Below are 12,450 nucleotides of genomic sequence, written 5' to 3'. Positions count from 1 at the left end.
TTTTTTATGGATCCAAACAACAACCGTTGAACTAATAGGTTTGATTTTTAATTTGATTTGCAAAGCTTCATGGGATTGCAGTCTTGTTTGATTTTCATATACTTTTTTGCTTGAAATGATAGTTTTGTAATGTTGTGATTCACCTCGTAGCTGATTGGTTTGGTTTATGACTTATAATGCATTAATGAAGACTTTTTTTTTAAATCCCTATGGGAAAAATGAATGGGAACACTTTCCAGTGCGACTGAAAAAGTGGGCGGGCACTAGGGATGGGCGTTATGGACTTAAAAATATATCACAATATTTTCTTGTATTTATTGTGATAACGATATTAATGACGATAGTTCACTTGCATCCACTGAGAGACAAAAAAACTCTCCTGTTTCTTTAGAGAGAAGAATTGTCTTTCCTATTTCTACCAAAAATAGCTAGGGAGTATACACGTAATGTAATGTCTGTTTTATTCATACTGGAATCCAGAGGGCGCCCTCGCGCATAAACTCCACAAATGCATCACAGAAGTAATAGAACTGATGATCTGATCCAGCTACCGCTGTAGCGGAGTAAAAAAAGGATAGAAACACTTAAACTGATCAAACATGAAGACAAACGCACGATTTTGACAGTATATGGTTTATCTTCAAGCCATCTAGGGTATTTTTATAAGAATAAGTATATTTATAATGCAATGCTAATCGACATAGCCTTTATCACTGTACAGAATACTATAAAACTGTATGATTTATGCCTCATTCTGTGATATGAAACCATGTCTGGTCACAAAAAGAAGTTATTTCAAATGATCGACTGATGTTATGAAGTGAATTGTGAGTAAAAGTATGTGAATAAATCTCTTTGTTGGACAACAGGTTTGTAAACAGACTCATACACATGCAAAACTTTATCGCACTAATGCTTTTGTAGTAACGTTACATTTATTCATTGTACAGACCGATTTTTTTTTTGTCGCACTGTACAGACCTGACCAAACCAGTTCCAGATTGTAGAGGCAGCTCCTCATTTAGCGATTAAACTCCTCCTCAGTTTCACGTCCACCTTCCGCCATGTTGCTCCGCACGGTCGCACACAGAAATATGTCAACAATTAGACTGTATCGTTGTTATCGCGGGAAGACTAATTCTTATCATGGGTAGAAATTTTACCGGTATATCGCAAATGGTAAGATATCGCCCATTCCTAGCGGGCACATGCACTCTATTTGTTCGACTATTTGTTTGTTTGAAAAGTGAAATGCCATCATGTCACCCTCATGTCATTTCAAACCATATCTGTGCAACAGAAAAGATGATATTTTTAAAAACTGTGTTTTTTTTTAAGTCCATATAACAAAAGTCAAAGGGATGCAGTTTGGTTTTGGACCCCATTGACTTTCATTGTACAGACAAAAAAGGTCCTCAAATAAATTGTCTTTTCTCTTCTTCAGTTTAATTAATTCTTACAGGTTTGGAACGACATGAGGTTGAGTAAATGATTTTCATTTGTGTAGTTAAATATCACTTAAACATGGAGAATCTTTTAAAAATCTTCCCCACAATCCACTTTTGTACACACAGCTCGCAAGCCAAGTTCAGGCTGTGGAACGAGGCCGTTTAAGAAAGTTAAACACTCTTCGCTCATCCTGAGGTGTTGACAGTCATCTGGGTCAGAGAACGTGAGATCTGGAGCGATGCTGGACTGACCTACTTCCACACGCGCTCGTGATGAATGCCGGAGATCGAAACGGATCCCGAAGTCTCCGGTTCTCCAATTTATTTTTCTCCTGCTGGCATAAATGAAACCAACTGCTTCGGCATCACACATCTGTCTAAACAAACACGATACGACTGAATGTTTGAGTGCAAGAGATGTGTGAGGATAAACTCTGGCCTAGATAGTCATGGCATACAGATCACCTGTGTGTAATAACGTCCATGAGCCGAGAGACTGGTTTTGGTTTGGTGTGTTGAAACATAAGCATCATGGGAAACTCAGACATGCAGGTAAAGGTTCGTATGACAGCCAGCGTTTGCATGTCTTCGTACGAGATGCGTCTGCATGCTTGAACATCAGTCAGTGTGCTTGGTTCATTAGTGGACTAATATCCCTGTAGGCATGTGCACCAGCCAAACCCGCTCTTAAAGGCAATTTTGGCTCCGTATTTCCATGGAAACGAACTGAAAGTTAAGCGCTTTCAATTCCAATGCGCTGGTGTGCGGTTTCACCTTATAAAAATGATTCCTATGTGGTCCTGTATTGTTTTTGTTGCCTCTCTGCTCTGTTTGACTGAGTGTTTGTGGTTTGACTCATCACAGTTTGGCTGCATTATGCTGTTTGGATTCGTCTGTCTCGTATAAATATGTTGGTTGTGATACCTAAAGTCAAACAGTCTTATGAAAGTACACCTTTTAAAGTTCAGCTGCTTACAGTATTGTAATTAGTATAATTGCATTGAGGTAGTGATACTGTAGTGATACTGAAATCTAAATGAATGCTTTTGTTGCTATACATACTATATATATTTTTGCTATATATATATGCATACATTACATATTAACATATTTATATATAATATAATGTTCATAAAATATTACAATTCATTATTAATTAATTATAAGTATTGATTTGAATAATTATAATATAATGCTCATAAAATATAATTTATTATTGATTAATTATAAATATTATTTTAATTATAAAACAATTATTATATAATATAATACAGTACAATATAATGTAATAATGTTCATAAAATATTACAATTTATTATATTACAATTTAACATTGATTGATTTGATAAACATTGAATTTAATAATTCCAATATAATTATTATATTACATTATATTATATTATATATGTACAAGCTTCTGCAATGTTTGCATCAGAAATGTGCTTATGCTGTCTTAATTTTCTTAATGTGTTGTATGTATTTATTTATTTGATGCAATGACAACTGATATTTTTAGGTCTGACGTAAAAGGGATAGTTCACCCAAAAATAAAACTTCTTTTTTTTATTAAAATTAAAACTTTTATTTGCTTTTATGATTAAACTCACTGGGCTCCAATGTTGTCAAAAAAAATTATAATTGTGTCCATAGACTACAGAAAGTCATAGAGGTTTGCAATGAAATGAGGGTAGTAAGTGAAGACAGAATTGTTCATTTTCATGTGAACTGACACTTTACGTAGGCAAATCCTTTTTTGTTGCCGCCGTAACTCAGCATAGTTTTGGTTTGCAGACTCACGCTGAGGCTTTAAACATTAGTTCTGGTTTGTCTGTGGTTTATGTGTTGTTTCTGCACACCGCTGTACCTCAGGAACTACATGGCTTCTCTCTCTCAGTCTGAGCTCCTCCTCGTTATTCCCCCCATGATCCCGCTGTGAGACGAGGGGCAACTGTGTGGAGTCCAGATGTGCGGGTCTGTGGAACATTCTTGAGCGAGAGGGGTTCAGGCTGGGCTTGAGGAGCTCCGCTGAGGGGGGAGGGAGCGCAGATTCCATTAAAGGGTCGGATGTGTGACAAAACAGGCAGGCCTCATCCCACTTAACTGGGTTTGTTGGTCGTTTCAATAACCAGACCAATGCCTGCAATGAGGACATTAACCAGAGCTGTTTCACAAACTGAACGTGCTACTCATGTGACTGTAAGAGAAAGCCATGGCGGGACGCCCAACGCATCACTCACTGCCCTGCCTGCAGGTCCAGGATTGGAGAAGGGACTTTAGAGATTTATATATTTTAAATTTCATTTTGCATTTTTTTATTTTATTTTTATTATTTAGTTTTCAGTAGTTGCTGTCTATATTACTTAAAATAATAATATTGAGTTTTTGTTGTTGTATTATTATTATTATTATTACTGGGTTTTTAATTTTGTTGGATTTCAGTAGTTTTCTTTATATTATTATTATTATCAATATATATTACTCTATATTATTAAGTTGTCAGTTTACTTGTTTTTTTTTTATTTGAGTTTTAGTATTTTATGGCTGATAAATTAATGCACTAAAATGCACTATTCAGAAATGTTTAACAGTGTTAATTTTCTAGTGTTTTTTTTTTTTTTTTGCCATCTAGTGGCATTTTCAATATTTAATGCTGGCAGGTTGTAAAGATGTAAAAAAAAAAAAAAAAAGTATATCTGATTGATTGATTGATTTGAAATGAATACTTTTATTCAGCAAGGATACATTACATTGTTCAAAAGTGACAGTAAAGACATTGATAATGTTACAATTTCTGTTACATTTTTCAGTTTTTGTTTTGTTTGTTCTTTTAAACTTTCTATTCATCAAAGAATCCTGCAAAAAAAATGTATCACAGTTTCCACAAAAATATGAAGCAGCATGACTGTTTCCAACACTGATAATAATAATAGATGTTTCTTGAACAGCAAATCAGAATGATTTCTGAAGGATCATGTGACACTGAAGACTGGAGTAATGATGCTGAAAATACAACTTTGATCACAGGAATAAATTACATTATAAAATATATTCAAATTAGTGCTGTCAAACGATTAATCGCATCCAAAATAAAAGTTTTTGTTTACATAATATATGTGTGTGTGTACTGTGCATATTTATTATGTATATGTAAATACACACATATACAGTATATATTTTGATAATATTTACATGTTTATACATTTTTGTATATACACATTTTTATGAAATATATACATGCATGTGTTTGTATTTCTATATACATCATAAATATACACAGTATACACACATATATTATGTAAACAAAAACTTTTATTTTGGATGCGATTAATCGTTTGACAGCACTAATTCAAATATAAAAACAGTTATTTTTAATTGTAATAATATTTTACAATATTACTGTTTTACTGTATTTTTGATCAAATAAATCCAGCCTTGGTGAGCAGAAGAGACTGCTTTCAAAAACATAAAACAATCTTACTGACCCCAAACTTGTATATTAAGATGGAGTAGGAGAAACATAAAATAGATTTGGGACAGTTAGAAACTGTGACTCTCAACATCATAACTGAGACCAAACAACTGTGCTAAGGCCTCTTCATTCATGATTTCTATTATGTTTCTGTTTACCATTGATTAAAAAAACTTTGCTGAGGCTGAAAGCGAGGAGATTATAGATGCATCTAGTGATCACACACCGAGGATGTGAGGAGCTTGTGAATGTAGAGCGTTGATGTGATGTAACCGTGGAGGTCACGCTGTGTAGGTTGAGCGGCAGCCTCACGCTGTCTCTCCCTCCAACACATGGTCCTCCTGACAAACACAGCAAACCCAGATCTGAGACACAGCCCAAGAGAGGAGCCTAATGAAGCCTTCACACGTGTGAGAGCTCAGTTGTGTGCATCACTGCTTTGTCTTGAGGATAAGCGTCAAGTCTCTGATGCTCACCAAGGCAGAATTTATTTGATTAAACATACAGTAAAAACATTAGAATTGCGAAATATTATTACAATTTAAAATAGCTGTTTTCTATTTGAATATATTATAAAATGTAATTAATTCCTGTGATGCAAAGCTGAATTTTTAGTCTTCAGTGTCACATGATCCTTCAGAAATCACTTTAATAGGCTGATCTGCTGCTCCAGAAACGTTTCTTATTATTATCAATGTTGGAAACGGTTGTTCTGCTTAATATGTTTATGTAAACTGATACTTTTGTCAGGATTCTTTCATAAATAGAAAGTATTTACTGTCACTTTTAATCAATTTAATCCATCCTTGCTGAATAAAAGTATTATTTTTTCCTCAAAAAAAAAAAAATTCAATCCTACTTCAGATTGAAAGATTCCTTATGGCTGTGATTGTGAGTAAAGGTCAAAGGTTATCGCCCCATGCTGGTTTGGGTATAATATCACATCCTGAATGGTTAAAAATGTAATGGACATTATGCATTACAATAATAACAGGTATAACTATAGGTAGGCATCATAACAGGGGTTCAATTGTATTACAAGAACATATATGTAAGGAATAATTGACGACGGGCCGTTGGATTATTAGAAAAATAAGGTCGCTTCGTGTCGTGACCGCATCACCACCTTGGGTGTGTATTATTTTTCTAATAATTCAACGGACCGAAGTCAATTATTCCGCTTATACTACGGTTGCCACACCTCAAGACATCGATCAGATGATATATTTCAAGGCATTCGTCCGGTATTTCTACTTAAATCGCTGTTGTGAATAGGATTATTTCTTCTGCATCTCATCCAACGCCTCCGTTGCTAATTCCAAAACGTCATTTTAAACCTAGTAACGGAGGCTTGAGCCGTTGATAACAGATTAATGCAGTTAATACAGTTAATAACTAAGTTATGAGAGAGAGAGAGAGAGAGAGAGAGAGAATTACCTCTGTGCATCTCTCAATAGTGTTCGGCAGCAATGTCTCTAGTTATAGTGAAACTTAGTTCCTTTTGCGCGATGTATGTTAGTGTGTGTGCAACTGTTATGTAATATGTAATGCAGCTCTTGACCGCCTGGAACTACGTTCGCCGTGCGTTTCCCTGAAAATAATTGCACACCTTAGAACGTTCGTCATCTTGTATTACAAGAACACACACACACACACACACACACATATATATATATATATATATATATGTGTGTGTGTGTGTGTGTGTGTGTGTGTGTAAAACACGTATTACGTGGCATTATAATAATTTACTGTCGTAATGCATAATATTGAAAGTCTTCCAATTAGCATAATCCATATCCTCTCATGTTTTAGTATGTGTGTTACCTAGACAATGTGTTAAAACTGCATTTCTGGTGTTGTTACACTCACAAAGCATGTTTTTGGACGGAGGAAGTCATGTCGCAAGTGGTTGGGAATTTGGTCTAATTGATTCAACATGCTTGCTAGGGGTCACACAGCTACGAGGGGGGTGGCGTAACACGACACCGCCGTGTCTAGATCTTTTCTGCTTGGGAAATTTGATTGGTTGTGAATAACGCTAAAGTGAAACATTTTCATTTTGGAGGAACTTTTTCGAGGACAGATAGATTTAACAGACATTATAGTTAGAGTTGACTCATGGCCAAAATACAAAAGCGTTTCACAATCGGTTTGTATGCAGGAAAGTCCATATGATGTGGAAAAATATGTTCATACGTGTGTATGTTTCCAGTCTCCTCCCTGCTCTGATCTGTTCACTTCCTGTATGACTCCCTCCTGTGTTTCCTGCTGGGGGTGAAAGGCCCGTGTCGGTTTGTCCATCTGCAGAGCCGGGGCCCCTCCGTCGTCTGGGTGCCGCGTCATGTCAACGGCTGCAGGCGGTGCTGCCGTGTGAAGCGTGTCTGTGCTGGGCTGATAACGTGGGTGTGGGGCTGTGGAGCATCATCAACATACACAAACGCGCATTACAAACCTGAGAAGAACAGCTATGCGGCGAATACACGAAACACGTGAAGTAATGCACATGGTTTAGGGATGTGAATCGTTTGAATTGGATCAATTATAGTTCCTATTAGGTCCATTAATGATTCTTTTAGGTCTTTTTTGGCCTTTTTCATATATCCTGAAATATATATCAGAAAGAGCTTTATTGCCAGGTATGTTTACCAGTGTTGGGGAAAGTTACTTTTAAAAGTAATGCATTACAATATTGCTTTACTCCCTAAAAAAGTAACTAATTATGTTACTTTTTATGGAAAGCAATGCGTTACGTTACTTTTGAGTTACTTTTTAAATCTGGGCATTGTTTGCTTTTAATATAAAAAAGTTCTTCTTTTACAAATGTAGAAACCCTTTTCACAACAAAAGTAAAATGAATACGCCTCAGGCTGAAGGAAACGTAAATTCACGTCTGTACAGTAGAGGGCGCAGCTCAAACAAAGTGCATGAAGAATATGACGCAGGAGAAGAAAGTTCAACACTATTCAGAAATAACAAAAATCATTTTTGCTGATTAGTATGTTGAATTGGATCATTGAAGGTCAGTAGCAAAGAAATTGGTTAATAAAATGGGATTAAATACATTGATTTACAAAAAAATTACTTGTTGAGTCATTCATTCAGGAATCAGACTACACTATTTTCACAGTTCATAAGAGTCATTCATTTCATAATAAGAATAAAAAATGGTTCTTGGTTCCTAGCCCTCCTACTTTTGATTCAGTAGGTTTTAAAGTAAACACAGTAGCTTCTGAATCCACGTTTCCATGTGAGTGTGTAATTTCTGTTGTGCTTTGTGTCGTGCTCTAGATGCCCCAGTGGTGAAAGGGTTAATGACAGTCACGTGTGAGAAATCCCAGAGGTCCCAGTGTCAATAATTCAGAAGCATCTGTATCATTTTACAAGCCCATGCTTTGAAACAAACAGGCAGTGGCTTATTGTGACAGGAAGTTTGAGGAATGCTTTGTGCCGCATCTGCCGCTCTCTCGAGTGTTTTCCCATACTTATCCCACACATCCATGTTCAGGCCAGGAACAGAAACCTCAGGACCCCGGAGTGACAGGAAGAGGGCGTAATGCTGGGGAGTACTGAGGGGTGTGACAATGGAAATATTATAACTCAGATGCTCCAGCAGGGACCAGGGAGGTTTATTTGAGGCACAGAATCGTAAAGCCGTTTGGAGGTATTTAGAACAATGGAAGTGTCGGAAACAGAGAAATGCTTGTTCCTTCTACCAGTCCCAGACTCCTCTGTGTTTCTCTCTAACAGTAGTTGTTCTATCAGAGGTCAGCTGTGTTGAGGAGGTGGGATGGACTGCTCCTGAATTCAGTGGAATAAAGTCTTCCTGTCTTGGATTGTTTTAAACCCTATAAAGTCCACTGTATCATATTGGAACATGAAATTGCATTTCAACATGACTTTCTCATGTCGTCTGATTGATAGTTTATTCTTTTTTAACAAGTAATTAGTATTATTATTAAAACATCTTTTGAAATCTTTACTGATTTTTATAAAGTAAACATGAGGATAACTTATATCTTTTAAAATACTTACTGGACTGAAGCAACTTTGGTTTACTTGGTTTTCTGTCCTTTTTTTTTTTTTTAAATCATGTGAAAAAACATGCATCAAATATTTTAAGCGTTACACTTTTGAGGGACATTTATTTGTTCATATCTTAGCCAATATTGTTTTGCATTGCATTGTAAATAGTCTGTAATACTTTACTGTAATAAAGTTCTGATATAATACTGTAATACTGATATAAAGATTGATTTAGGCCTACAAGCTATCAGAATTTCATCTTTTTGTCCATATAAATATCAGCAACTGCACAAATTGCAGTTTGGGCCTTTGAATAAAACTGAGGTGTTATTTTCATCAAAACAGCTTTTTAAAATTTTATTTATTGTCTAAAAATTTAATAAACTGTTCCAATTAAAACAAACAAATATTTTTCTGATTATTATATCATATTTCAAGCTTTAAAGGGTTAATATCCCCAGAATTTTAACCATTTATACATTATAAACATGTATAGCTCCAGAAAATACCCTCAATTTTCCTATAATATATAAAATGACCAAGGCACTAAGCCAAGGCACTTCATCTGATACAATGTTAAAAAGCATTTATTTTACTTTTGCTTTCCACATGCAATCACTAAAGTGCACACTCTAAAATCAGTTTCTTTTGGGGTTTATAAAGTACTTCTTATCTGAACATCCTCTGTCTATGTCATGTGTCTTAGAAGTGTTTCATTCTTGAAGTTCTGAGATAGTATAGTATGTTTTCAGACATATCAGTATCGGAAATGCTGTAATCTGTTCTTCATTCGAACAATATGCGTTTGGGGGTCTGCTGTCTCCAGCCAGTCAGATCAACTTACATGCGGCTGTCAGTCAAACGACTCTCAACCCAACAAACAGGTCAAGCCACAGCAAACACAGACATTAACCATTTGTCTGAAACTGATCCTCCGAGCTCTTAAAACTTTGTTTTTGAGAAGCACAAAACTGTATAATTTGCATTTTCAAGCATAATAGGTCACATGCCTGACTGTGCCATTATAACAGCTTCATTCACGACATGCAAAAGGCTTTTGTATCTTAAATTGAACATTTACATTTAATCACTTACGAAACAATCTTATTGTACTAACCCTTAAAATGTGTAATACACACACATGTAATGTTTGTGTTTTTGCCGTCACTCTTAACAGACTCACCTAATGGACCTTATCCTTTGACCTTCACTGTAATTACTCTCTCTCATGAATAAAAAACCTTTTTGCATAGTGAATGTTCCTTGGCTTTTAATTATGTTTTCTCTTTTTGTATTATGCGCTGCTTTCTTCCTTTTAGTTTATTAAAGAGAGCAAACGTCTCTGCTCTGGATAAGACATGTCCATTCGATCTGGTCAGATGCTGACTTTCAGCTGGCGTATGAATTTTAACCTCCATATTAAACTATAAAAACTAAAAGAAGGATTGCAAGCAATGCAATGGCTTGTTTAATTGTGACTTTTACAACCATTAAACTGGATTCTTACTGTACATTATATGATGCATTTATGAGCACTGTTCAAAACACTCCTCCATGGTTTTAAGGTGCGATAAGTGGTTTTCAGGATGATTTTTGGAGTTATGAACAGAAAGGTAAGAATTAAAAAAAGAAATAAAAAATATGAGCACTATAATTGTGATGCATGAGCACATGCCACCAGATATGTAGGAGTATGTATGTCAAAAGCACAAATTGATTTTGACATGTTCATTATGACGCTTTATTGTGGTTTCTATGGTGACGTGATAGTGATAGTTTCTCCTCTGGCAGGCTGATAATGCTTCACGTGCTGCTGTTATTCACACATCCAGCATCTTTCTGTTCTTCTGCTGGCCTCGCTTTCAGTTTTCCAGGCGTACTGCATTGTCAAACAGCGTCCTTCGTGGCATTGTTGTGCATTTTCCACTCTCCGTCTTGGATGAATGGCAGATTTCCTGGCTTGGTTCTTGTTGTTGGTTGGTCGTGGCATTTGTAACCTTCCATTACACATTTTTATAAGGAAAACTCATGTATTCAAATCACAATGGTAGAATTCATTGTGAAAGAAACCCTGTCATTATGTTTTCAAAAAAAAAAAAAAAAAAAATTGCATTTCATTTTGTGTTCATTATCATGATTTCTGAGTTGTTTAAGCAGTGGATTGGTAACGGTGATTGATGTTGATATAACAGCAATTTTATAACATTTATTTACATTTAGAAGATGATCCTTATTCAAAATGAACACTACAAGCATGTGTAATGTTTTTTTTTTTTTTAATTATTTAAGTTATTTTTAAAAGAACACTCATTTTTTACAAATCCCCCAAATTTACCTGAAATTCGTTCATTAACTTTAATCAGCCAATCAAATAATGGTCATCTGCTAAATGAATCATTGTATATACAGAGCTGGGTATTATTTATTGTTAGGGTAGATTATTGTAATTGTAATCCATTACTGATCCCAAATTACATCACAAAAATCATACTTAGTATTGTAATCCATTACATTGCACATTTAGGTAATATAATCAGACTACTTTTAGATTACTTTTGACCTTTCTCATTTGTCATAAATAGGATACTCTTGTACCAAATTGATATAAAAATACAAAGAGTAAGAAAATATATTCCATTGTTATCAACAACATGAAGTGCATTAAACATTATAATACGTCAAGGTTTCCCAAACTGGGTGTTTGAAGGAACTGCAAGGGGTTAATGAGTTTAATGAAAAGCTAATAATTAATTAAATCATAAAAATGTTTATTTAAAAAAAAAAAAAGTAATCTAGTAACAAGCACTTAATTTTTGGAATTTTATTATGTAATCCAGATTACATGTAATCATTACTACCCAGCTCTGTGTGTGTGTAGCAATAATATTGCAAGTCTTGTTTTTCTGAGAAACTGAACAAAATTTAGTTTGTTTAAAACAAGAACAAATATCGTTGCGGCACGAAAACTTCTTTCCACTTTAAATTAAGTGCATTTTTCTGACCTTATATCGCTTCGTTTTGATCGATTTTAAATTAACCTTCGGTAACCTCTCTCTTTCTCTCTGAAATTATGGATGGAAAGACATTGGCTGAAACTGTTTAATATCTACTATTTAAAACTTGTGTAAAACTGAAATGCTGTGAGATACAAAGAGTTTATTTGTAGGTTTATAAGTGTCTTTATTTCTTCTATCACAGGAGGTTCAGCCCTCATCGGAGTCCTCGACCCGGGACCCGTCTGAGCTTCTGCCGAGGCTGTGTCACCTGGTGCGGACCGAGACAGGTTACGGCTTTAATCTCCACAGCGAGAGGTCCAGACCGGGCCAGTACATACGAGCTCTGGACCCCGGCTCGCCCGCTGACTGCGCAGGACTCAAACCTCAGGACAGACTCATAGAGGTGAGATCTGATTCTGATTCTGCTCCGTCTTTATAACAGTCCTCTATCATATTTCTATAATTTCCCATGAGGGAAACCACACACATGTGCATCAGTATACACTGTGAT

At 35.5% G+C, this 12,450-nt stretch overlaps 1 protein-coding gene across 2 annotated transcripts in view; it reads left to right on the top strand.

The window, feature by feature from the left end:
• LOC131536762 (Na(+)/H(+) exchange regulatory cofactor NHE-RF2) overlaps positions 1-12,450 on the top strand; it is a 31,787-nt gene that overhangs the window by 8,337 nt on the left and 11,000 nt on the right. For both annotated transcript variants that reach the window (XM_058769871.1, XM_058769870.1), the window contains one exon: positions 12,142-12,342. In XM_058769871.1, coding sequence (XP_058625854.1) covers positions 12,142-12,342 — 201 coding nt within the window. The remainder of the gene's footprint in view (positions 1-12,141; positions 12,343-12,450) is intronic.

This window comes from Onychostoma macrolepis, chromosome 03 (assembly GCF_012432095.1).
Source record: "Onychostoma macrolepis isolate SWU-2019 chromosome 03, ASM1243209v1, whole genome shotgun sequence".
Taxonomy (NCBI): domain Eukaryota; kingdom Metazoa; phylum Chordata; class Actinopteri; order Cypriniformes; family Cyprinidae; genus Onychostoma; species Onychostoma macrolepis.
Note: the sequence above shows the minus strand (reverse complement) of the source record. Positions and strands in the feature narration are given on the sequence as shown.